The 26,955-nt window shown below is 37.6% G+C and overlaps 2 protein-coding genes across 3 annotated transcripts; one reads left to right on the top strand and one right to left on the bottom strand.

The window, feature by feature from the left end:
* The first annotated feature begins 259 nt into the window (after positions 1-259).
* LOC110382732 (galactose mutarotase) lies at positions 260-4,112 on the top strand. Of its 2 annotated transcripts, none has more exons than XM_064039450.1 (6): positions 260-351; positions 1,254-1,390; positions 1,913-2,128; positions 2,496-2,758; positions 3,126-3,285; positions 3,611-4,112. In XM_064039450.1, the coding sequence occupies exons 2-6, from the start codon at positions 1,262-1,264 to the stop codon at positions 3,935-3,937; spliced, it is 1,095 nt and encodes a 364-aa protein (XP_063895520.1). In that variant the 5' UTR covers positions 260-351; positions 1,254-1,261; the 3' UTR covers positions 3,938-4,112. The 2 variants fall into 2 exon arrangements, with proteins under 2 accessions (XP_063895520.1, XP_063895519.1); XM_064039449.1 differs by lacking the exon at positions 260-351 and adding an exon at positions 683-764.
* On the bottom strand, positions 3,865-25,535 carry LOC110383601 (tryptophan 2,3-dioxygenase). The gene is made up of 10 exons (XM_049841342.2): positions 25,380-25,535; positions 16,110-16,282; positions 13,953-14,086; positions 10,709-10,831; positions 9,569-9,660; positions 8,923-9,067; positions 8,099-8,220; positions 7,579-7,706; positions 6,527-6,620; positions 3,865-4,773 (listed from the first exon to the last, which is right to left on the bottom strand). Exons 1-10 carry the CDS (start codon positions 25,394-25,396, stop codon positions 4,575-4,577), a joined length of 1,227 nt encoding a protein of 408 aa, XP_049697299.1. The 5' UTR covers positions 25,397-25,535; the 3' UTR covers positions 3,865-4,574.
* Between the last annotated feature and the right edge of the window lie 1,420 nt (positions 25,536-26,955).

Below are 26,955 nucleotides of genomic sequence, written 5' to 3' on the forward strand. Positions count from 1 at the left end.
TATTTCCCCAAGTGATCTACAGTTTATTAGACTCCAAAATAATAGATGCTATTGGTACACAAAAGATGGCGCTTTTTTGTAGACAAAGCAAGAAAAAATTATATAAGGTAACTTTTATTCTCATACTAAATATAGTTGCAAGTACCTCGGTAGGTATTACTTTAGTTTCAAAAGTTGCAACGAAATAAAAATAAAATTGATTGCAGGGGTCAATGAACCATACAATTTGTTTTATCTATTCTGTGGCCACGGTATCAATATTCACATGAACATAGCAACACTATAAATTCAAATAAAGAACTTCACGTCAGTTTGGGGCCGACAGCCGCTTGGTAAGGACGTTATCAACTGGTAAGTTTTATTTAATAACTTTGGTTTTTCGTATTATCAGAGCACTTTATGTGGTAATTGTTAAATGATAATACACGATAAGTTTTATATAACATGCTGGTTAGTGTTTGAGATAAGTTTGTGCGAAATTGAGTGTTTTGAATGTACTTGCATTGTTTGTATGATAGCTTGATAACACTTGAACGATTGTCGTCAAGTCTTGATGAAGTAATTTTCTTCTATTTATGTAGGTAATGGTCTATTGTAATTTTTGCATAGTTATCTACAAATGCTTGTTTTAAATAATTGTATGTGAATTACGTCGTTAGCGTGAACTTATTTGCTTTATATTATAAATAGTTTTAAAATGCATAGAAGAGAGGTAGCTCAGTGGTTAAAAGAACTCTGTTTTTGCCCGCGACGCTCCTCGGATCGTAAGTTCAAACCTGGGTGTTTTTTTTTTTTTTTTAATATTTAAAATTAGTATATGACCTTGACTTTATTTCGAAGTTTTGATGATCGAAAATGATTTTTTTAACAATTCCAAATGAGACAGAAATTGAATATTTTGTAATAAGGCTGTGTCCACAGTTGGTAAACTGTTAGTAGTCGACTGAGTGAGTCGCAAAGTTGGTTAGCTGTAAACCCAGATCAATTTTCAGACTGAAACTAGTTTTGTTGTAAGTCGACCACTGACTGAGACAATCGGCGTAAGTAACGCTTCAAACCGCGCAAAGTGAGCAAAACGCGCAAAACTAGCGAACTGTTGACACTCCGTTTCTAATACTTTTAAGGGCTAAGGTTTTTTTTACTGAATTTAGACTTTCTTCTTCGACTTCCTTATTTTTTTTTGTAAAAAAAAAAGTGGTGTACTTACTCTATTTATTTATTGATGACAATATTTATTATTTTGTATGCTCCAGTTAGAACAATGGTGACACTTAAAGTAGAAGCTTTCGGAGTATACAAAGGCAAAAATGTTCAGAAGTTCACATGGACCACCTCGGCTGGAGCGGAAATATCTGTGATATCTTACGGAGCTATCATACAGGCTTTTAAGGTAAATCCATACTGATAAAGTATACCTAATCTACATATGTATAAATCTATGGTTAAAGTGTCGCCCCATTACGCGTGAACGGCTGGACTGATTATGCTGAAAATTAGAGGGAAGGAAGCTTAAATTAGACCCGGGAGATGGACATTTGTTAGAATTTTTGCCATCATCCGGGTACGGGAAGCAGTTATCTCGGGGCGCTTGCAACCGCTTGTAACCTGGAAACCGCGGGCGGATTGCTAGTAATATAGGTAACAAAAACGTTGCTTGTTGGTTTGTTCCGTTAAGGTTCCGAAACTACCAGTTCTTTCACTGTTGGGAAGCTACAGTATTCTCGAGTTACTAGGCTATATTTTATCTATGTACGGGAAGAATCTCCACGTGACGAGGGTGGAACCGCGGGAATCAGCTAGTATATTATACAATTGACTTAACGTTAATTATGCTTCTTTGTAAAAAGTCCCTTATATACCTGTGTCTGTAAAGTGAGCGCAAAATTCACCAACAAACCTCTAAATATTCCAGGTGCCAGACAAATATGGCGTCAAGAAAGACCTGGTCCTCGGTTTTGATGACCTAGAAGGCTACGTGCAGAGGAATACTCCGTACCTTGGAGCCACGGTCGGGAGGTGTGCGAACCGTATAGGCAATGCCACCTTTGAGATAGATGGCAAGACCTACAATGTAGCCAAAAATATTGGCAAAGATCACCTGCATGGCGGAATTGTTGGGTTTGATAAGGTAAAGTCAAAATCAAGTTAATTTATATCATTTAGGCAATTGCAAGCATTTATGAACGACAGAAATATAAATAAACTAGCCACCCGCTAATATTTATAAACCTTCCGCTTCAATCACTTTATCTATTAAAAAAATCGCATCAAAATTCGTTGCGTAATTTTAAAGAATTAAGCATACATAGGGCTATAGGGATTGTTTTACACTATGTAGTTGCTAATTCCATAGGTTGATTCCTATGGAGAATAACGGGGGTACCTACCTTAGTTTTTAGTCAGTAGGAGTCTGACACTCCCTCACGCTTCGTTTTGGTCGCCTTAGACTTGAAAATCGAAAGAATAAAGTGTCATGTTGTTTCATCAACTTCCAGGTAGTTTGGGACACCACAATAGTAGGCCACAAAGTCATTTTCAGCTACCTATCTAAGGACCTAGAAGAAGGGTACCCTGGTGACCTGATCACCAACGTGATATACGAAGTGACAGACGACAACCGACTTCATTTGGACTTCAAGGCGACTACCACTAAGAAGACGGTGGTTAATCTGACAAACCACTCGTATTTTAATTTAGCGGGCCATGATGCTGGGGCTGAGGAGTTGTATTGTCATTGGGTGGTTATTAACGCTGATAAGTGAGTATAGAAATATGTATCTATATAAATATAAAGTATTTAATAGTTATTTTTAACATTAGGCTTAAAAATTAAGGAGGCTCCAGTTTGACCTGTAGATATGTATGTTTGTGCGCGATTATGAAAACCGGAAAATAAAAAGACTCGTAAGTTGATCAATTTTCTAGGTAGTTGATCAACTCTCGGAAAATAATAAACGGCAGTTGAAATGTACTATTTGACGTAGGTACATATGTATTTTAGTAAGTTGATTAATTTACGACATCTTGCCGTTAAATCATCCGACAAAAGACGTCAAAAGACTCACGTGCTTTCCTCCTGAAAACGGTGGTTTTAGGTATATTAACTTTTATTTTATTTCTCTTAGAATCACCAAGACGGATGACAACTCGATCCCTACTGGGTCCTTCACTCCTGTACAAAACACACCATTCGATTTCACTGTCCAGAGGAAGCTGGGGGACGCCATGGCTCTGGGAAGTAACCTCTTCGATGACAACTACTGCATCGAAACTTATGGACCTGAGGTAAGAACTCTCATCATTTCCCGAGCCTTTTCCCAACTATGTAAGGGTCGGCTTCCAGTCTAACCAGATGCAGCTGAGTACCAGTTTTTTACAAGGAGCGACTACCCTATCTCTCCTCAACTCAGTTAACCGAAACTTCTGAACCGATTTGAAAAAAAAAACTGTTAGCTAGAACATTCTTGGGTAACATTTTTAGGATATATTTTGTGCGGGTACGGGTAGAAGTTCCCCGGGACGCGGGTGTAACCGGAAAACGGCTGCTGTTACATAAATAAATATGACATATTCCATAGCAAATAATATTAATTTCGCGTCCCATTTGCAGATCCTGACCTTCGCATCAGCAGTAACCCACCCAGCATCAGGCCGTTTCTTAGAAGTGCACACGAACCAACCAGGAGTACAGTTTTACACCGCGAACTTCCTACCCTCCCCATCAGAACCGGCTCTGGTTGGCAAAAGTGGGGTTGGGTACCGTCGCCACGGGGCCTTCTGCTTGGAAACCCAGACTTACCCAGATGCAGTTCATCATGAGAACTTCCCGACGTCTGTGTTGGTTCCTGGTGAGGTTTATAACCATAGAGTTGTGTATAGATTTGGAGTTTATAATACTGATAAAGTTGTAGAAGCACCTATTGTGATGCCGGCTTAGGGGGAAAGTTATTTTAAGTAGCGTTGGTCCCCAACCTCCTTATATTTTTTTTTTATTGAGTGTATAAAATATATTTTGAGAATGCAATTTTTATGAAGTTTTAAAAAATATTGCCATATATAGTGTAATAATAAACTGTATTTATTGGATTTGTTGAAATAAAGCAACTAAATTATTGATGCATTTATTTACTTAAAATAATGTTATTTACTTAACACAATTACTGGGCTGAAATTCGATATAGGTATGTATTGATCTTCTTAAGATAGTTTTGCACAGTTAATATAAATCAGTTGATTAAAATGAAATAAAAATCAAAGTACAAACGTAATTCGGGAATAGATTAAATTCCTTACTTCATTTTAAAATTACCGCTCTACTTAGGTACACATTAAAATACACCTGAGCAAATTTAATCATACAAATTGGATTCCGTATCCATAGTAAGGTATATTTAAAAGCGTTGACGATTTTTTAAATCTCGAAAATATACGCCAAGGCAACACACAGGCACAGTCCTAAATTTTTACAGGCCTAGAATTGGATTGCAAAAACCTTATTAGAACAAACATTTAAAAAATAATAAATTCATAATTAACATTAAATGCCACTTAAAAAAACAAACAACAATCCAACCCTATAATGAAGATTCGATTCCATTTTGAGCGTTGTCCCCATTTTGAGCGTTGTCCCCATTCTGACCGTTTTCTTTGACGGAGTCCCCCCAAGTTAGGTTAAGACTTCTCTTCATACCGTCGTCTAATGGGGGAATGAGGGAACGCGGCAATAAGAATGTTGACAGGTTAAATAAGTCCAGGAACACTTTGTAACGGTCACTGGAAAAGAAAGAAAAATGTATTAGTTTTTGTTATCGACACAAGTGTATACTACATCACTACATAGTATAAAACAAAGTCGCTTTTTCTGTCCCTATGTCCCTTCTGTGTACGCTTAAATCTTTAAAACTACGCAACCGATTTTCATGCGGTTTTTTTATCAGATAGAGTGTTTCAAGAGGAAGGTTTATATATATAATGACATCCATTATACAGTGGGGAAATAATATTATCCAGTGCGAAGCCGGGGCGGGTCGCTAGTAATATTTTAAAGCTGAAGAGTTTGTTTGGTCCGATTTGAAAAAATATTTCAGTGTAAGTTAGCCCATTTATCGAGGATGGCTATCGGCTGCTTATCCGGGTTTGTGTAGAAGTTCCCGCGGGATGCGGGTGAAACCGCTGGCTGAATCTAGTATATTATAATCATCTGCCTAGCCTTTTCCCAACTAAGGATCGGCTTCCAAGCTTACTCAGAGTGCCTAGTGTGTTTTGTAAGTTAACATTTTCGATGCGTAAATTATAATTAAATTAATGACGTAGCATTCATTTTAGAACTGTTTATTTAATAAAGCTGTCATCAGCTTTTGGTCGTATTATAAACGCACTCACTCACGAAATAGTAAACGTTATTATCCGGCAAAATGAACAAGGTGTAATATTCAACTTATGTGATGTAATATACGGCGTATATAATATAGGTACTTAGGAACTGGCAACTATGACTTTTTGCGATCAATTTTCAAACTAAACAGTTGTTTTAAGAAGAACGGACGTTTATGTTGTCGGTGAACTTGAGCCTTACAAAACTCAGAAACAGCACTCAGTATTTTTGCGATCAATTATTCGGGCTAAATATTATGAAGGTCCGTAAAACTCGTCCCAAAGGGCCCGAGTTACGACCTTGTCAAAAATTCATTAATAGGTTTGTAAAGATGATAAGTGCGAGTATGGTATATATTCACCGTGGCACTAAAACTTTATAGTAGGTACATCGCCGTAACAAAACCATAGCGCGATCTAATTTGACGACAACAACGCCATCTATCGAGCTATGAGACAACTTTGACATGTAGTACAAAATTCATCATCTCCCTGTCTGACTAGCTTTATCCCAATAATGTTAGGGTCTTTCATGCATTACTTTTAGAACTGGTTGTTTAAAAAAGCTGTCATTGGCTTTTGGTCGTATTATAAACGTGCTTACTCAACTAACGAAATAATAAACGTCATTTTATTATCCAGCAAAATGAAAAAGGCAATATTTAAATCATGTGATAGAATGTGACATACGGCCTACGGCGCACTCAGTATTTACACGGTAATTCTGGTAAATTATTATGAATGAAGGTCCATCAAGAAGATCGTCCCGAGGGGCACGACCTTGTCAAAAATTTGCATTATATAAGAACTTTATAACCATTATATTTTTTCAAACTAGATTTACCGTGAGACTTAAACATCGCCTTGTAACGAAACCATAGCGCGATCTAATTCGACGACAACGCCATCTATCGAGCTATGAGACAACTTTGACATGTAGCACAAAAGTCATTGTCTGTCTAGGTTGGATATCATCATCATCATTATCACAGCCGGCAGACGTCCACTGCTGAACATAGGCCTCCCCCTTAGATCTCCACAGATACCTGTTGGAGGCGACCTGCATCCAGCGTCGACGGCGACCTTTATAAGGTTGGATATGTTATGTATTTATTATACATGTGTTTTTTAATAGATATAAAAACATTGTTACCTGAGTGTGGAGCGAAGATATTGGTATCCGGAAGATCCGCCGGTGCCGAGCTGCTGAGAGCCTATCATGCGCTGTACCATGATCACGTGGTTGTCTGCAGGGTATAACAAACAGGGTTGTATAGATATAATATCAAATATTCCACTGTTAAACGATGTCCTCCTTGCCGATTATCGGCTACGGCGGCTGTTCTCATGTAAGGAGATTAGCCAGCTGCGCAGGACATAATTTAAGTGCACAAGACACATTATAGTGCACAAGCATTTCCGCAGACACAAGTGCACTCCCTATTCCTTCACTCTCTGCGCGCGATGGACGGCAATCCGACACGACCGGAAAGAGATCAGGCGCAGGACCGACATTTACGTGCTCTCCGATGCACGGGTGAATCAATCACCAACGTCCAGGCTCCGGGCTGCTCTGTGAAAGATTAAGAAAACCCACAAAGCGATTTCAGCCCGACCCGGGAATCGAACCCGAGACCTCGAGCACAGCAGCCGCGCTTGCGACCACTAGACCAACGAGGCAGTCAAATAGTATCCATAGGAATCACGGAGTAAGGAAAGATGAGCGGAGCTACCATACCATAACGATGGTAGGTCACGCGCCGTCAAATTCGTACAGTGGCCATGACCAAAACAATCAGTTATGAGTGAACTAACGAGGTGTTCGGGGTTTTTGAGACATTTTTAAACGATTTTTGGTATTATGAAATATGGTTGAGTTTTCGTTATGGCAACTCCGCTAGTCATTTTGTTCTCCATGGTGTTTTTACTTATAGTTATCGGCACGAATCTTGAGCTCTGACCTTCACCTGCGCAGAAGTAATTTATTGGGTATGAAGATATATTTCCCTTTTGTGGTATGAAGTGAAAGTGAGACGTGGGGGCGGGCTAAAGCGGTGATTGGCCCGCAGTGCATGGCGTCATAGCCGTCACTCGGGATTGGTTCTTTGCTAATAAATCACTTCTGCGCAGATGTAGGTCAGAGCTCAAGATTCGTGCCGATAACTATAAGAACTCAGTTTAATAAGAAATGTGTGTGGTACTCACATCGCCACTTAGTAATAAGGCTGTCGATGTCCATGAGCAGCGTGAGCAGTTGATGCGGCTGCGAGAAGCGAGGCTCGTCGCGGTAGAACGTTATCATTATAGCGCCTTGTAACGCCTTGTGGGATAACCTGGAAATTATAAGAATGACATGCCATTTTTATATGATATGCAATTTATATGTCACAGCACAGCTAACTGGTTAAAATAGCCATTCAGTCAAACAGCTAGGCCGGTGGCTGAAGGCCGCAATTCAGGATGATTTTGATTTTCCCTTCGCGGCATCCGACTAGTCTGGAAGCCGACCCCAACACAGTTGGGAAAAGACGGCAAATAATGATGCCCTTGGAATTTCTACAGATGCTTTTTGATCTCTAAATATTGCACAATTCGATATTATTCTAAGAAAAAGCTAGGCAGATGTTGACTCTTGCATGACATGTCAAAGTTGTCTGATAACTCGATAGATGACGTTGGCGTAAGTTGGGAAATGGCTAGTCAGATGATGACGAGGGATAGCTACCTTCGTTCTCCCCTGGACCTGAGGGCGTCGTGGACGGCAGGGTCGAAGATGGAGCGGTAGATCTCGCGCCTGTTCTCTGCGTCCTGAAGCCGGTGACGACGAACCGTCTCGTTTGTTTCACGCTGAAAACGAAAACACAATCCCCTCATTTCGATTACATATGTATATGTATGCAGATTTTAAAGATAGCAGAACAAAATGTAGCTCATTTTACTTAGGGATAGTTAGCTTTCCAACAGTGAAAGAATTTTTCAAATCGGTTCAGTAGGTAGTTTTTGATTTTATTTATTTCTAGCCGATTTCCCACGGTCCTATACCACATACCAGGATAAAATACTGCCAATGTTACTTGGAAATAGTGTAACTTTCTCAGCAGTGAAAGTGAAAGTTCAAATCGTTTTAGTAGGGAACATAAAAACAAAAAAAGAAATCATCACTCTTAGGTAGCTGTAGGGCTGAAAAGTTCGCTTGTATGAACGCGCTAATCTTAGGATACTGGACCGCCCGATTCGAAAACTTCTATCAAGCACATTAATAGAGGAAGGCTTAACACTAGAAAGACCAAGACAGTCAAATTGACGGCAAGGCAATTTCATTGTTAAATATTTCACAAACTATATCTTTGTTTCTTTTCATATTTTATGACTTTTCCTTATTTGCTATTGCTAAGCCTAACCTATACCTACCTATTAAAAAAAGAGATATGTATGTCGTCACATTGACGGTGCGCGGTCTTAATATGTAGGTATAGCATGAAGCCCGGCCCTTCTAGTGTTAATTAGATCGTAGAGTAGTAGTATAATAAGTTAGCACACAATACTTACAGAAGCAGCATCAATATCATCTTTAATGAGTTTGTTGACGGCAGCCTGGAACTTGCCCCAGAAGTTGAACCCGTGTGTGGTGAGGCCGGGTGTACGCTCCAGCCACCGCTCGATCAGAGCTAGTAGGGCTGGCTCTTGTTCTGATCTGAAGAGATATTATGCTTATGAGAACTTAGGTTTCAGGAAGTTTGTTCCAAATGATAATGATAAATTATATTTATTTATTTTATGGGTTAAAAAATACCACATTTACTCGTCAAATTTTCTAGTGAGATAAAGTCGGAATTTCCTATCTGACTACCTTGAGAAAAAACACCGAAACATACTCAGGGGTCACAGCCTCTTGCAAAGTCCAGTCTTACATAACTACAAAATGGCCAATTCTCCAAAGGAACTTTACAAGGTTCATTTCATTATTTACCTAGTCTTTTCCCAATTAGGTACATGTATGAGGGTCGGCTTCCTGTTTAACAAGATGCAGCTGAGCTACTATGTTTTACAAATAGATTCCATGTAAAATGCTGGTACTCAGCTGCTGGAAGCCGACTCCAACATCGTTGGGAATAGGCTAGGCAGATCTGCAGATGACGAGCTCTAATAACTAAATTAAAAGAATGAATGTGATAGTATAAGAATAACTACTTACTTTTGCAAAGCATCCATGGCTTCAGGGTCGTCTCCGAAAACGGTCTGGTAGCTCTGGTTGTACTTCACACGTAGCGCTTGTTTCAGACCCAACTGGAAATAGAAATTATTGACGTTAGACTTTTAGATTACATAGTTACATTAAGCTTATGCGCACAGTATAGACTAAATCTAAACAGTCAGCCTACTCCTGGCCAGGTGTTAAAAAAAAAATAGAAAATCGTGAATTTGATCAGTCTTAAGTCGGTCTGATTGATACCGGACAAATACCTGGTCGTTGTGACGCGTGTACTTTCATCATTATCAAGGTGAATAGTACCCACCCAGTACGAACATTACGAAGATCAGGTAGGTATTTGTAGTTTTAAGTAGTTTATATGAAATATGTATTAGTATATGATTTAATGTTATTTAGCCGTTATCAGACTGACTTTTAATTGAATGATTTTTTAAAAGAAAATTTTCAGTAAGTATTTATTACATTGCTTGAAAACTGACTGAAAATCAGAGGAGTTTAAATCGCCAAGATAAATAGGTAGCGTATAATCAAAAGAATCAAAGTCAATGCCATATTGATTGGAACTGATTGAAGCCATTATGTTATTACCAATCGGTGTTAATAAAGCTATTAGTCGACACCGATAAAAACTATGTCGAGATCAATTACAATTATGGAACTTATAGTTTTTTCTTTGGCAGTTGTCACGGGTAGTCAGAAGACAGTAACAGCCAGTTTCTTCATCAAAAGTTAAAGCCAAAGTAAAAGTCAAAGTAATGTCTAAAGTAAAAGTTACGGTCAAATTCATTTTTTCTATTAGTTTTGCTGTCACTTTAGCTTCGAAAAAACGAATTTGACCGTTTTACTTTTGATGGAGAAACTGGCCGTAAGTCTGACAACCAGTCTCACCAGGGGCATTGAATTATTAGGTTGGTTAACTGGGTGGAGGAGGTCAGATAGGCAGTCGCTCCTTGTAATACCCTGGTACTCAGCTGCATCCAGTGAGACCGGAAGCCGACACCAGCATAGTTAAAGGGCTTAAGAAGGAACATGATGGGTTTCAGTCAGTAAGACTCTGACACTTCCTCAGGCTGCACCCACAGAGGAGTCATTTGATGATTTCCCATAAAAAATGGTACTTACCTTATTTTCTAAAAGACGGAACTGTAAGCTCTGGAAGCCAGACGCCGGGCGCAGGTAATTCCTGAAGTCCATGAAGTCCAGAGGTGTCATCGTCTCCAAGATCATCACTTGGTCTACCAACAGCTGGAAATAGAGGGGACAGTTTTAGTTTAAATTGTAAAGTGTAGCGAGTATTCCCGGCTAAATTGCCGGCAAACTATCTATCGATAGCTGGTCGGTCATAAACCTATCGACAAAAAGGCTCAACTACTCTACAGTACCTACCTACATAATTAAATCGGGCCGTTGCGTATAATATTGCCTTATAAAATAAACATTTCATAATATACTTAGTAGAGGTAATTATTTTAATTTTGTACCAAGAAGTAAACGTTAAGAGGAAAGGAAGGTTTTGCAGTTAATGAGTCATATTTATTGCATTAGGTAGGTATGTAACTTTGAACAAACGTAACATCTGTGATTTTACTTCGAATGGTTTCCAAGAACGAAGTTTTCAACAAATCAACCAGCCGTTTCCAAAGAAAGCATTAACAGAAATCTATAATTTTTTAAAGACAATGAATAGATAAACACTGTCGGTAAGAGTGCCCAAGAACCCTTCTTGGCAGTTGGCTAAAAACCCGCCATAACTTTTTATGTCTTTGAATATGTCATACTAGTGTTTGAGCTTCAAAACAATGATTGATTGCGTTTTATGAGCAAGCAGGTATCTATCTATCTAGGATATACTTAACGTAAGTAGTTTGACGTGTGGGTGAATGTGAAAGTGGCTGGACAGTTACATGACACCTCCATCCGATCTCAAGTTAGATAAGTATACTTAATAAGTTATAGACTCTTGATTACAGAAGTTTTTAATAGTGTTTTTTAAACAAAACATTCAATTACAAGATTAGAGGAAAAAATATTTGTCACATTTCTAAACACACAAAACCTATTTAAGTACCTACATATTATGTAGGTACCTACTTACAACGGATTGCGTACCTATAATATACTTTTTATCCAGATTTTAGGAAAATAAATGAAGATCCAAGCGGGGGGACGGTTATTTGAAGTTCTCTCTACTTTAAAAATCCCACTGACCTACAAATGTATTTCAAGATAATCTCAAAAATATTTTGAAAACCGTATGATTTTGAGTAGCAAGCTTTTGACCTGTGCCATCGCGATATTACGTATTGTTTTTGATTCATGAAAGCAATCATAAAGTTGATATATTATTATGTTTATCTAGACTCACAGCGTGTCATTTGTTACATCATACGGAATAGCTAAACCGGTTTGCATGTTGTCACATCCTATATCAACACCTACTTACTATAGTATAGATAGATAAAATCTCCTCCCCAATATTATGAATACGAAAGTTTTTATTATGTACGCAAGGATGTTTACTTGAATGGATTTTGATGAAATATAAATAAAATAATTAAAATAATACATTGACAAGAAAGTAACATAACATTCTGATAGTTGACTTCGAGCCACAAACAAACTAAGCTCTGCTTGTGTCTTGTGGCTCATGGCCTTAACAAACATGGCAATAACAAATCTTGTGTACCAGAACAATACATAGGCTAATTTTTATCCGAATGCTAGATGGACGAAATGGGGTAAATAAACCAATTAAGATCGTAAAGGTTGCGGAATAGTTTCCGTGATATTTTTCAAAGGAATCAAGGACACCGAATTTCTATGGCACAATAGCTAATCTAGGTGTAATATACAGTTTTCAGATTCCGGATTGACGAACAAAATTTTCAACCGTGAACCTTCTGAAACGATATCTAGAACTATAGGAAATCAAAGAAAAACTAATGATTTTATGGTGAAGATAAACATATTATGGTAATTTACATAGGTTAAGTTAAAATAACGGTACAAGAAACAAGAAGAACCTGTTTGCTGATCAACTTTTTATAATTAACTCAATTTATTGCAAAGATTTTTGAGCTACTCTGACGTTTGCCGTCTGGTATGATCCAGTTTTCAATTAATTTAAAACTAGATACGGTAGTGTGTATTCTGTGATAGAATGAAGATCCGATTGGATGCTTAGTTTAATAATTCATTGGCATGTGTGATCCACGTGAATATCACGCGATCTGAATATCATTCTAATAATTTCTATTGAATACCTAAGTATCTCACTTGTAACGGTTTTCAATCATTTTTAATAGAGGATCAGTCGTCAGTATATCTATCATAGTTTAAATTAGGTATGTAGGTTTATCTAGCTGGTTATAACAGTATTTTTTCCCTAAGTAATAAAAATCTTTTACAGAGACACAAAAAGGGGGAGGGCTTTAACGACTGATATTTTTTTGTATAATTATTCAAATCCGATAGTTCGGCATGTCGGGTGAATAAACAAGGTCCAAGATGCATCTTTAAGTTTGTCTAGAACGCTAGACAATCTAGATTATTACAATCTAGACAACAATGTATGCTAAAGCCATCCGTTACTGGGACGCAATAACACAACATCACTAGTGCGAGCCAGATTATCGATAAAAATTACGTGTTGATGTCGATAGGGGTCAGATGTCAGTCACTATCAGAGTTATGTGTAATCATATAGTAATATAAACATATCTGACGTATGTTGTGACTTTACGTTTTATAACATACTTGGGATTGTTTTTTCGTCCGAAAATCATGCGACGACGAAACGTGATAAAGAAACTTTATCGAATTGGGAATGTATTTGGATACTTGAACATCTTTGCCAGTGCTTACGGGTAGTTAGCAGACAGGAAGTCTGAGAACCAGTCTATACGGGGTATAGTTTTCTGAGCTGTTGTGAGATGTGGGGTATAGTCTACTTGGTTGAGGAAATCAGATAGGCTGCTGCAAGCTGAACCCAACATAGTAATTGGAAAAGGCTATGCAGATGATAATGATTTGGACATATCAAAATTGAATCCGAATCTACGCAAATAGAGCATTGAACTGCTGCAAAGGTAAGAGGGAGAGAGGGTCTAAATAGATTTTTTCATGGTTTTGAATAGATTATTTAAAGCTAAGGAAGCAAATCCTGTCATCTTTTCCGGGTCTTACACAATCTGCTCTGACCGTTCGATGGGTTTCTACCGGTAGACCTGGACGCCAAGGAAAGCGATTTCTGGGAATGCTCAAAAGATCGAGAGGGGTGAAGACGAGATGGGGAGATCTTTATCCACCACTGAGACAGTCTAACCTTACTACCTAACTTTTCTTTTGTAAGAAAAGTAAATCCTACCTTCAAAATAAGCACGATTCTGTTGAGCCTCTTCAGGATCTCCATGGTGTGGCTCTCATCCAGACCTTCTACATCCAGGAGTGCCCTTACGGAGTCCACTTCGAAGATTATCTGCTTGAACCATAGCTCGTATGCTGGAAATTACATTTTCTCATATCAGTAACGGAATTTTGGTTGTGTTAGGTACATCCTACTTCCTACTTCCTACTTATATCCTACTTATATTATAAATGTGAAAGTTTGTGAGAATGTATGGATGTATGTTTGTTATTCAATCACGCAAAAACGGCTGGACCGATTTGATTGAAATTTGGTATGTATATAGGTGATAGCCTGGATTAACACATAGGCTACTTTTTATCAACACACCACGCGGGCGAAGCCGCTGGCGGATGCTAGTTTTGTTATAATCTAATTCGCGCAAAAGGTTAAAAAGCCTTAAGCTTTCTTCGATAAATGGGCTATCTTCTTATAACTGAATTTTTTTTCAAATCGGCCAGTATTTCTAGAGATAAGATCGTTACGTAGAATCAAACAAACAATAAACTCTCCAGCTTTATTATATTGAGTATATTATTATATTGAGTATATATTTCTCGAAACCTCAAAGTCTGAAGTATAAGTAGGTGTGAAAAATATATGTATCTATTATCTTAAATTGCTCTTCTGAAAACATTTTTCTCTTGCGTTATTTCATGTCTCTAGTATCGGTATTATTTTCATCATCTTTCCTTCCAAGAAATAACAATCACTCGAATAACATATTTATAAGGAAAACCTACGCCAGCATGTTGCAATATCTAAAGTACGGTCAGTCACAAAAGCTCATTCATAATTCAAATTACAAAATGCCAGAACAGTAAAATGTCCAACAACTGTAAAAATAACCTGAACATATTATTAAAAGTCACTGTACTTACACAGCTTTTGTATCTTAGAATGCTTGTACACTATAATATGTCCAGCGCAGTTGGCTTATCTCCTTACATGAGAACAGCCGCTGTAGCCGATAATCAGCCAGGAGGCATCATCATCATCATCTCAGAATTTTATTTGGCTGAATGCCTTTTTGTGACTGACTGTACCTTTGTGATGTTATATTGTCGCTAAATTACTTCTATGGAATACAATCTAGGTACATGGTGCCGATATAAACAAGAAATTCTACGGATAAGATAAGTGAGATCCATCCAAACCAAAATACGGCCTAATTGATTAGTTTCGTTTTCATGTATATAAAACATAAGCCAAAACCATTTGCAACATTCTTGGCCTTATTTAAAAGAGGCCATACGCTATTCTTTTCTTTGATGAGAAATCATAAAATGTACTTCTGAGGAAAAAAAAACTAAGAGCGGGGTTTCGGCGGCGGTGCGGCGCCGGAGCGGTGTCGCTGCGTCGTCTTACATCGAAATATCTACGGCAAGTCACACGATGCGCTCCGGCGCCGCACCGGACTTGCGACCACCAAGACGAGGCGGGGAGGGATGATTGCGTTGCGACGTCGGAGCGGCACCGCTCAGTTGTTTTGCGTCACGAGGAAGGACAACAGACTGTCCAATGCTACGGCGCCGCTGCGACATAACAACGTTACGGCGCCGCATCGCTCGTGTGCCCACTGTCACGGTGAAATCTTTGCGGTGCGGCGCCGCAACGCATCGTGTGCCCCCGCTCTTAGGATAGCCTTGCCTTGGCTTTTTATCTGAGTGCGCGAAGATAGTAATTAATATGAATGAATATTGTTTTAGAAGCATTTAAAGAAGTTTTTTTATTAAGTGCTTGTATACCCAGTTCAAGTGCAAGAGGTTACATCCGGCGCTAGAGATAAAATATCGCGTACAGACTACGTCGTTTTACTCAAGATAAACATTACATTTTGGGTCACAAAACTAACGAAAATTGTCACATCGTCCTAATGGGCACAGGCCTCTTCTAACATAGAGAGACATTGAGCGTTAATCACAACCTTTCCTCAATGCAGGTTGGTATTCCTCTCCACCTCTTTAAGAAAAAAAACCGCCCTCCTCCTCTTCCTATGTTTTTGCTGGGAAGATGAAATAGTGGAACAAACTCCCCAGCAACACAATTCTGTCTGCATGGTTTGAAGAACCCGTTCTATACAAAATATTAAAAAGTTAATTAGCATTTCATTCTTACCTTGATGGGTGACAATAAAAAGATGCTCATCATGGACTGGTTTCGAAGACTCGGCGCTGAGCATCCTCTGTGCTGATAGGAGCTTGTCCAGCATGAGGTACTCTCCATACAGCATGCCGGCTTCATTGCCTAGGCAATCACCTTCTTGTGCCATGCTCTCGTCTAACGCTGACCTGGGAATAAAGGAAGCTTGGAGTTATTTCCTACAGCCTTGACGAGTGAAGGTAAGCACTGGATTTCCGGTAATGTGGGAAGTTATAGGAAGCCTACATGTAAAGGTCCATGGTCCCTGACAACATAGATAAACGTCAGTTTTCTTAAAACTACTATGAATTTTTAGTTATTTTAAGAAAAACGGACGTTTAAGTTCTCGATGAAAATGGGTCTGGGTTCATTTGTAAAGTTATATACCTGTGCTATGTACCTAAGTATACATAGTTTCTGAAGCCAGCTTCGTCAGTCAATAGCTGTTCCCCCTGTTTCTTCCAAGGCCCAGGGGGACCAGTTCCCGCTACCAGGGTATAAAGCATCCTTCCTTAAAAGTTAAAGACTCTAGCTAGACTATAGAAAACATAGTTTCTTTCGCATTTATCATTCGACGTACTAGTGAGGATGATGAGAAAATGATACAAAACACAGATTAGGGAAGGACAAGATATGGTTACTATTGACACATTGATTTTACGTAAGTATGAAAGAGTTATTGGCTGTCTTTGAGTGCTCAAAATATTCAAGAGATCCTTCTAAACTTTACACTTAACTTATCGGGTTCAAAAACCGGATCGACATAACAAAAACAGTCACGAAAATAACAACCGGTATCTGATACTCAGGACTGAAGTTTAACAGATAAATTAACATACTTCTTATAACAGAACTTGTATTACCTGTCCATCAGTTCAAATAATAACTCAGGCATGTCACAATACTGGTTAGGTGACTCCTCAAGTTAATTTGGTACTCTCACAAGTCTGATTGTTTCTGTGTAAGGCGGGTTAAATATAATTTTGGTATCGTTAAAAACTTCGTGGGGTTATCTTTAACTATTATCTTCTTAGGGTTAATTTTAGGATTGTTTATATTATAAATGTTTTAATTAATAGTAAATGGCATTCCTATTTTAGATTTCAAGACTTCAAACTTTGCTTTTTTTTCAAGGATTGGAAATCTTCAGATGACCTCTCCCTACTGTGTGTATATGTATATCCTATCCTATTTCTGATTAAAACCAACAATGTTCCTTCTGGGCCCAGTCGTGTAACTACCTACCAGTAACTCTTTCGAAAAATCGCGTAGGCAGGTACCTAAAGCAACCTGATCTAGTAATAAGGATAAGAATATAGGTACCTCTTTGATGAAAGCACGCCGAAACTCTTTTCAAGATTGATTTTTTTGAATGAATCGTACTTTTTTAATCCAATCATGTGGTTGTTTCAATCTTGCATCTGCTGCATAATGAACCGTATCATTGCTAACAGTTCTCTTATCGCGAAATACCTATACCTATATAGTAAAATTTAACCTTGAAAATTGAAGTAGTAATGTTCTCAAGAAATCGGTTCTTAGGGTTCCGTAAGTAGCCAGAGTGTAAACATTTTAATATCAATTATACCTAAAATTGACAGATTAGTATTTTAGGGGTATTGTAGATAAATCGGTTTTTTAGCCTTCATAGACAATATTACGGTTCCTTTGTTTTTTCTTTTACATACAAAACCGAAAATTGAAAAGGTAAATTGTAGTTAATTTAACTGTTCAATTTCCGGTTAAATTGTAGTTAATTTAACTTTTCAATTTTCGGTTAAATTATAGTTATTTTATCTTTTCAATTTTTGGTTAAATTGTAGTTAATTTTAATTTTCAATTATCGGTTTTGTATGTAAAAAAACCGTTGTACTTATGTAAAAAAATGTAGAACTAGGGTAACGTTTTTTATTTATTTTATCAATTCGACCTCATAAAATAGAAATTAGATAGATACGTTCATTGAATAAGTAGGCTTTATTAATTGCCTTAGATTAAATTATCTAAGTTAATTGCCTATTTATTGTAACCTACCTATACCTACTGCTAAGTTTTAGGTACCTACTTTAAAATACTAATAAATAAACGCGTTCATTAGAAGACATGATATGGCAAGAAAAAGTATCTTCTTAGTTTAACCCTCTGCAGCTGAGGTGGTAGTCCCACAGACACCGCAAAATACAAAATCAAGTTTTCTACCGTCATTTTTCAAATTCGTGCGCCAGCTCTTCCAGTACCTTCCTATAAAGGGCTCGCGCGTCGGTCAGTGTGCGGGGGGTGGTCGCAGTGAGCTTACTTTGGCGTGGAGGAAGGAAAGTGTCCACGGGACTACCACCAGGCCCGCCGCTAGCTGTTTGTTCGCCCGCGTGCAAAACCGATTATGCCGCCCTACGACTACATATTATACTGGGTCAAAAAATATATAAGGGGGGGAGGGGTCCAGGGGGTCCGAACCCCCCCGCCCATTCATATCCATATCCATCTTACTTTTCCAACAGAAAAAAATATGTACATGCACCGCTCTGATTGCAAAAAACGCACTTCCTTCTGGATACATATAAATATTGCAATAGGTACATAACATATATTACACATACTTTACACATACACAACTTTTTATTTACTTGAAATGCTCTAAGTCTTAGAGTAACCTAAGAAGTCCTGGATTAGCCCATTAGCAGACTAAGCAATTGCTTAGGGCATCAATGCAGTGCAATCATTACCCAAGTGGCCCCCATGTATTGAAAGATTGTGATTAATGGGTAGGTACCTACATATTGTATATCAAAGTGCTTAGAACAGATTATGGGTAACTTAAACTAACGAACGTAAATATTTATAGTAATGTTTAATTTCAGTAAAATGTTATTAATGGTTTTTGGTGGGTTTCCCGTTAAAAAAGTCAACGCATGAGACATATTTCATATGTAAGGAAACGCGAGCGAAGCGAGCGCGAATTTTTTTTAGTCTAAGGACACAAAATAAATAAAAACCACTGTAAATTAACAAAGCAAAGTCAAAAAGTAAGATATGTACAGAAATGAAGTGCAAATGTACATGAAGCCGCGAGCGAAGCGAGCGCGATTTTTTCCTTAGAGTTTTCATGAAGTAAACATATAATAAAAAGCCAAAGTGAACAAAAAGCTATAACGGACGTGAGCGAAAAATGATTTTTCAGAATTGAATGCCTCAACAATTAAACAAAGATAAATTGCGATCAGTGCCGGTTTTTACTCTACCAGCGCCCTAGGCGAGATTTCTACGGCGCCCTCCAACTGCAATTCAAACCCATACGAAAAACAGAGACGTATGTAGTTACCGATTGCGCGAGCGAAGCGAGCGCGAATTTTTTTTTTATAGTTAACTAGTCGAAACAAAAAGATAGACTGATTAGACAGAAAAAGAAGGTTAACCTGGAAGCCGACCCCAACATAGTTTGGGAAAAGGCTCGGAGGATGCAAACATTACGTAAAATTTAGCCCAATCGTACATAAGTTATTGCTGGTTGATGAATGCAAAAACACTGGAACACGTCTTCTGATTGCGCGAGCGAAGCGAGCGCGAAATTTTTGTTATATTTTAGAACTCAAAACAAAAATTACTTAAAATTTTGCCCAAACGTACGTAACTCTTCGTTGATGATGGCGCCTATGTATTAAAATTTTGGGACTTAAAGTAGTACCGTAAATAAGAAAGTTCATATGGAAACTAGAAGTTACTTTCTTATTAATAAAAGAACTTAAAAACGACGCTCCCTTTTTGCTAGGGTAGCTAAAAAAATCTTGAAAAATAAAAACAACTGTAAAGTGAAGCAAGCCCGAAAATTCGGACTTCTGCTCGTAAAAGAACATCGGCTGGAACTCTCCAGAGTCATGAAGGGGAAATATTGAACTAACTGTAACAGGAAAGTGACGATGCCTTTAGTGTTAGGTATTGATGATAAAGATGGAGATCCATTAGTTTCGATCCTGAAACCGAACGCGATGAAGATCAGGCCCGCCGTAAGCGGGCGTGCAGCGCGTGCACCGCACGCGGGCGGCACGTCCTAGGGGGCGGCAAATCGAGCGACCTATCACGTAATATTAAAAAAATACAATATCTTTTTACCAATTATTTGATTTCAATATTTCCGAACACAGCAATAGCGCTAAGAATATAACTTACACTGCCGGTTTCAGTTACATCTGTTGATCATTTTCAAAATTAAAAATTATTAAAAAAGATTTAAGATCAACCATTAGCGTAGCGTGGGGGGAGAGAGCAAATGCCCTGGGCGGCACTATTTAGGGGGCGGCAAAATTAACCCATACGGCAAAATTAAACCATAATTACGTAATAAAAATATTGTTACTAAAAATAGATGACTAGATTAGCAATAAAATTTCAGAAAAAGCCGCCCTCGCTTTGGTCGTCCCCTATCAATTTTGACGGGTTCATCCTTTGCATCCCCAAAAAAATTCGCGCTCGCTGCGCTCGCGCCTCCATGTCAGATATCGCAGTCAGTAGCGATTTTAGGGTAGGGCGCGGTTGGGCTACGGCCCAGGGCGCCGGATATAAGGGGCGCCCCAGGCGCCCCCAACCAATCCTTGATCAGATGTTACTCCTATTTTTGTTTTAAATTTCATCAAAGATTGCAACTTACAAGAACTGTACTCAAATGAATGGATAGCATCAGGGCCATCTTAACCAATGGCGCAGCGTGCGCGAATAACCCGGGCGCCGCGGGCTCAGGGGCGCCGAAGCGAATTTGTTTAATTCCGCGTTAAATTTGAGAAATTCTCGATGAAACACTACTTTTATGTCCCAAAACTCAAAAATTTTCGCGCTCCCTTCGCTCGCGGCGTCTTCACTTCACAGTCGCTTTTTATATTATATGTTTAGGACTTTTAGTGATCCAAAACTCAAACATTTTCGGGCTTGCTTCACTTTACAGTTGTTTTTATTTTTCAAGATTTTTTTAGCTACCCTAGCAAAAAGGGAGCGTCGTTTTTAAGTTCTTTTATTAATAAGAAAGTAACTTCTAGTTTCCATATGAACTTTCTTATTTACGGTACTACTTTAAGTCCCAAAATTTTAATACATAGGCGCCATCATCAACGAAGAGTTACGTACGTTTGGGCAAAATTTTAAGTAATTTTTGTTTTGAGTTCTAAAATATAACAAAAATTTCGCGCTCGCTTCGCTCGCGCAATCAGAAGACGTGTTCCAGTGTTTTTGCATTCATTAACCAGCAATAACTTATGTACGATTGGGCTAAATTTTACGTAATGTTTGCATCCTCCGAGCCTTTTCCCAAACTATGTTGGGGTCGGCTTCCAGGTTAACCTTCTTTTTCTGTCTAATCAGTCTATCTTTTGTTTCGACTAGTTAACTATAAAAATTCGCTCGCTTCGCTCGCGCAATCGGTAACTACATACGTCTCTGTTTTCGTATGGGTTTGAATTGCAGTTGGAGGGCGCCGTAGAAATCTCGCCTAGGGCGCTGGTAGAGTAAAACCGGCACTGATCGCAATTTATCTTTGTTTAATTGTTGAGGCATTCAATTCTGAAAATCATTTTCGCTCACGTCCGTTATAGCTTTTGTTCACTTTGGCTTTTATTATATGTTTACTTCATGAAAACTCTAAAATCGCTCGCTTCGCTCGCGGCTTCATGTACATTTGCACTTCATTTCTGTACATATCTTACTTTTGACTTTGCTTTGTTAATTTACAGTGGTTTTATTTATTTTGTGTCCTTAGACTAAAAAATTCGCTCGCTTCGCTCGCGTTTCCTTACATATGAAATATGTCTCATGCGTTGACTTTTTTAACGGGAAACCCACCAAAAACCATTAATAACATTTTACTGAAATTAAACATTACTATAAATATTTACGTTCGTTAGTTTAAGTTACCCATAATCTGTTCTAAGCACTTTGATATACAATATGTAGGTACCTACCCATTAATCACAATCTTTCAATACATGGGGGCCACTTGGGTAATGATTGCACTGCATTGATGCCCTAAGCAATTGCTTAGTCTGCTAATGGGCTAATCCAGGACTTCTTAGGTTACTCTAAGACTTAGAGCATTTCAAGTAAATAAAAAGTTGTGTATGTGTAAAGTATGTGTAATATATGTTATGTACCTATTGCAATATTTATATGTATCCAGAAGGAAGTGCGTTTTTTGCAATCAGAGCGGTGCATGTACATATTTTTTTCTGTTGGAAAAGTAAGATGGATATGGATATGAATGGGGGTTCGGACCCCCTGGACCCCTCCCCCCCTTATATATTTTTTGACCCAGTATAATATGTAGTCGTAGGGCGGCATAATCGGTTTTGCACGCGGGCGAACAAACAGCTAGCGGCGGGCCTGATGAAGATGACGCCATTTCACGTGGAGAAGAGTTTTAGGCATGGATGGGGGGTCCCTCCATCTCCGGTAGTTCGATTTGTTCCACTGAGTGACAAAACATTTTGTTATATTTTTCCAACTTAAATAAAAAGACAAACTAAGTATCGTTGCTGTGATTGTTCGAAGCCAATTTGCCTTCAGTTCTCTAAGCCACTGTGTGATAATTGCCAAAAAAAGGTGTGACTTTGAATCACTCTAGTTCAGTGGTTCCCAAACTTATTTTGTCTGCTGCCCACTTTGAGAATAAATATTTTTTTAGCGCCCCCATTTTTCACCTATTTAAAAACCACTATAACTTCAAATTAAATTAATTAATTATTGTGACCTATATATGTTTATTAACGGGGAATTCTAAACGAAACTTTTACTATAACCCGCAACTTGAAACCTGAGCGCAGGTAGGTAACATACCGTGGCGCTTAGGTCTCAAGTTAACTCTTACAGTGGCGGCGTAGCATCGGGTGGCACGCGGGGCGGACTACCTATTGAGCACCCCCCAAAAAAATGACATAATATAATCACGGACTAAAATTGTTAATTAAAGTAGGCACTTAAAAATCGTGTAGAAATCATTCATGGTGCTTTTTGCCTGGTTTTTAACATAAAGAAACCGGAGACAGATCACTGCATGAACTTGTAAAGCGCTAGCGAAGCGAGTCAGTAATTTTTGAGTTTTGGGACATAATAGAACCCAAACATGTTTTATAAAAATCAGCGACAAGTGAAAAAGCCGCGAGCGCAGCGAGCGCGAAATTTTTGAGTTTTGGAACAGTAAAGTACCAAAAAGAGTTATAAAAAACCGCGCAAATTGTTTAGTTTTAGGGCACAAAAGTACCTCAACAAGTGTGGAAAAAAAAAACACTGCAAAGAGAAGAAGCCGCGAGCGTAGCGAGCGCAAAATTTTTGATTTTTGGGACGCAATGATACCTAAAGAAATTAGAAAATAGTCACTGTTAAGTGAAAGGCGCGAGTGTAGCTACCGCAATCTTGTAATTCATATTAGTTGATGTTCACAAGTCGTTGTTTAAAGGCCTCCTAGCTAAATAAAATTACAAATCACCCCCCAGGCCTCTACACAACGCCCCCATTTTCTTTCTGGGTCTCTTACCGCCCCCCTTGAGACCTGCAGCGCCCACAAGGGGGCGTTATCGCCCACTTTGGGAAACACTGCTCTAGTTTATAATTTGACCAACGAATGTATCTCATTTTTCCAACACTGATTCACATTATTGTGAACTTTTAAAATGTGTAATTGAAAATTTGAAAAAGTTGATTTTGTTACTTTTTTTAGTTCATAAATGATTAAGTAGAATTTTTCAGACTGATTTGACATAAGTAAATAAAAGTTGGTTAATTTTTAAAGTACATTTTCTTTTTTTTATTCCAAGTTAATTTAACATTTAAAATAGGCCATAAATCTAATAAATATCAATAAGTTAGCTGTATAGTTTAATTTTACAAAAATATTTGCAATTGAAGTGGTGTCTCGTGTACTACCACCTCAGTTGAATTGTAAAAATTTGACCACGTCAGTTGCAGAGGGTTAATCTTACCATCCTATGCTATGCACATTGTCTATGCTTTGCTTTAAAAATTATGGATAGGTGCCTAGACAGCCGAAAAAAGCACTAAGAAACCGATCTTTAGTTAAGTTTATAACAATTATAGATAGGCACTAGGTACATAGGTACTACTGGATAGGTATGCAGGTACCTATCTTCCTAATAACTGTCGACGAAGGTCTTAGGTACTTACTTACTACTTGTACTTATCTACTTCATAATTTTTAATAAGCTGCGGTAATAATAATTACCTCAGTAATAACTCAATTAGGTACCTACCTAATTACTTATTTATTGTTACTAGCCAATTTGTCCGGTATCTACGGTTTACATAACCTACTTAGGTAATTTTACCTTAGTAAAAGGTGAAAAATTAAATATTGATGAGTAATAGGTATATTAATATTATAATTCCTCTCATCAGACAAGACAGACTTAGGCCAGATCGAAAGACGCTCCGTCGCAAAGCGTCAAACGCTATCCCTACAAAATAATTATAAAAAATAGCATTGATTAAGTATAAAGTAACCTCCTATTGTTGAATTTCTATTCACTACATATTAATAAACTGACCTTTTAAGCTTTAATCGCAGCTTAACGACTTGCATCCGTTTGAATTTTAACTAAAGACAATGTACTTTTTTCGTATTCATTTATTAGTATCCCGCCATTTTTGTTTGCAGCGGTAGAATCATGGTAGATTAAAGCTTTGCAAAACTTTTAATCTGGCAACATTAATAGGTACGATACTTTTTATATCCTTAAAAAAAGGCAAATATATTTATACTTTTAAATGTAAATAAAACAAATTCAAAATCCATTTGCACAGCATGTAAACTTAACAATCAAGACAATCGATTAACATAATGTTAATTATTTAGGTAATTATTCAACTTGAATTTAGGTACATTAAAACTTATTTTTCTAAAGCAGACAGGGATTTTTTTACAATAAAACACTAAAGATATCTACTGGTAAAATTGTTGATTTTATTTAGGGCTGTGGGTAGCTGTTCTGTTTTTTTACACATTGATGCTTTAATTAAAATATTGTGGGGCCTAGCCTATAGGCCCAGGCATATAATTTACGGCGTGTCGGTTGTTCTTTAATTCCTAAAATTATTATAAGAAATGCTTTATAAATTCTGGGCCTAATACAAAATAGCCTAGGTATCTACCCTTTTTTACAGCGCGGTTTTATTCCTTTGTTTACAACCCTTAACATTTTAAATACTGTTTAATTGAATATCAATTTAACTATGTTTAATAGCTCAAAATCTTACCTCATAGGGCACGCCATGTTAAAAAATAAATAAATCCTTAACTTCACTCAAAAACTAAAATACGGTAGAACACGGTACGGACGCGCTTTCGCGACGCGCGGCGATTCGATACTGAGTGCACATCGTATTCGATTTCGTCACTCGTCTGATAATGTAACTTAAAACGGTCTCATATCGATTTTCCGATGGCTAAGTTAATCCAATGTTTGTGTCGGCGACTTTAACGTGGGAAAAGTTCAATGAAATGAGTTAATGAGCTTCCTGTATGGGAATAAATAGGTGATCCTGAGTGAGTAGTTCCGTTGCCGGCTGCCAGAAGCCCGAAATAGAATTGGTATCCTACTGTTGAGGTTTTGGAATTCGACTGTAACTATTGACGATATGATGTATGTCCGTTTTTTTTATTATTTGGGCATGTAAAGACTCTGCTCTGGATATTACCTACTTAATTTAAAGCCATAAAAACGAAACGCTTTATAAGATTTAATAGGGCATCTACTTGATTTATGTTAACATTTTTGCTTAATTTAGGTAGTATTCATCAGGGCTCCCACTGTTTCCCTATTTATTTATTAGCCCATAGTCGCGGGTCGCGGGGACTATGTTACTATGTTAGTGTTAATACTTACACGTTTTTATATAGGTGCCGGCATAATTAATTATTTTTCATAATATAATTATTTCATGGTTTATTTCTTCTCCCCAATTTAGTGATTTATCTCGTGTAAAATCGGTCATTGACATTAGAAGTATTCAAAAATATTTTTAGATTATCGCAATATTTGCTTTTTTCTATTCCTTATCGAATTATCGCACCGTCCATATCGTAGGGTCCTAATAAAAAATCTACTATCTATGAATAAACATACAGCATTAAATATGCAAATAAAAATTCTACGCAAAAAACCCGGTCGTTGCCTCAGCCAAATTCTGACGACACAGCTGGTTTATTGAAATCAGCTAACATAATAATAATGTTATGGTTATTACGATTACGTATTCAATATTATACGCACGACGGAAACGTATAACTATTGCAAATAATGCTTTAGGACGTAAGTAATATTGGAGACTGTTTTGTTTTAATTGTTATTTTTCAAACGTTTTTTTTATTTATTTACAAAACATAGTATTTACCAGTCTACTATCGAGTTAAACGATAGATGATTATGTAGGTACTTTATAAAAATAAATGTAATTATAAAAAAAAAACTAAAACTAACGAAATATCGGCAGAAACAATTTGGTTAATGGTACATGAAGTACATAATGCATTAATATCTTTAAGAAAACCAACCCTTTTTATCAGTCGGTTAAAAAGTTCATGGGGTAGGTATATGTATATCCTATGGTTTAAAAGTGAAAACAAGTGTGAAAATAATAAAAACTTTACCGCATTGCAAATGAGAAAGTGCATAGTAGTGTGTTCATTCAATAAACCTTTAATTTGACACCCCCAACCATTGAAACTGAAACCTCTTTGGTATCATGGCACGGTCAGAAATCCGATGCCAGATCATTTGTCACAATTTATGAATGTAAGTTTGACGTGACAAATTTGCACTTTTAGAGTTTT

This window comes from Helicoverpa armigera, chromosome 19 (genome assembly GCF_030705265.1).
Source record: "Helicoverpa armigera isolate CAAS_96S chromosome 19, ASM3070526v1, whole genome shotgun sequence".
NCBI lineage: Eukaryota > Metazoa > Arthropoda > Insecta > Lepidoptera > Noctuidae > Helicoverpa > Helicoverpa armigera.

Bases quoted from the DNA above. Each gene is read 5' to 3' on its own strand.
- LOC110382732 (XM_064039449.1), top strand. From the start codon at position 698: ATGCATAGAAGAGAGGTAGCTCAGTGGTTAAAAGAACTCTGTTTTTGC. The intron at 1,391-1,912 runs GTAAATCCATAC...TAAATATTCCAG, and splicing joins CTATCATACAGGCTTTTAAG to GTGCCAGACAAATATGGCGT. The intron at 2,759-3,125 runs GTGAGTATAGAA...TATTTCTCTTAG, and splicing joins GTGGTTATTAACGCTGATAA to AATCACCAAGACGGATGACA.
- LOC110383601 (XM_049841342.2), bottom strand. The intron at 14,087-16,109 runs GTAAGAATGAAA...TGTAATTTCCAG, and splicing joins TTTTATTGTCACCCATCAAG to CATACGAGCTATGGTTCAAG. The intron at 6,621-7,578 runs GTGAGTACCACA...TATACCCTGCAG, and splicing joins CCTTATTACTAAGTGGCGAT to ACAACCACGTGATCATGGTA.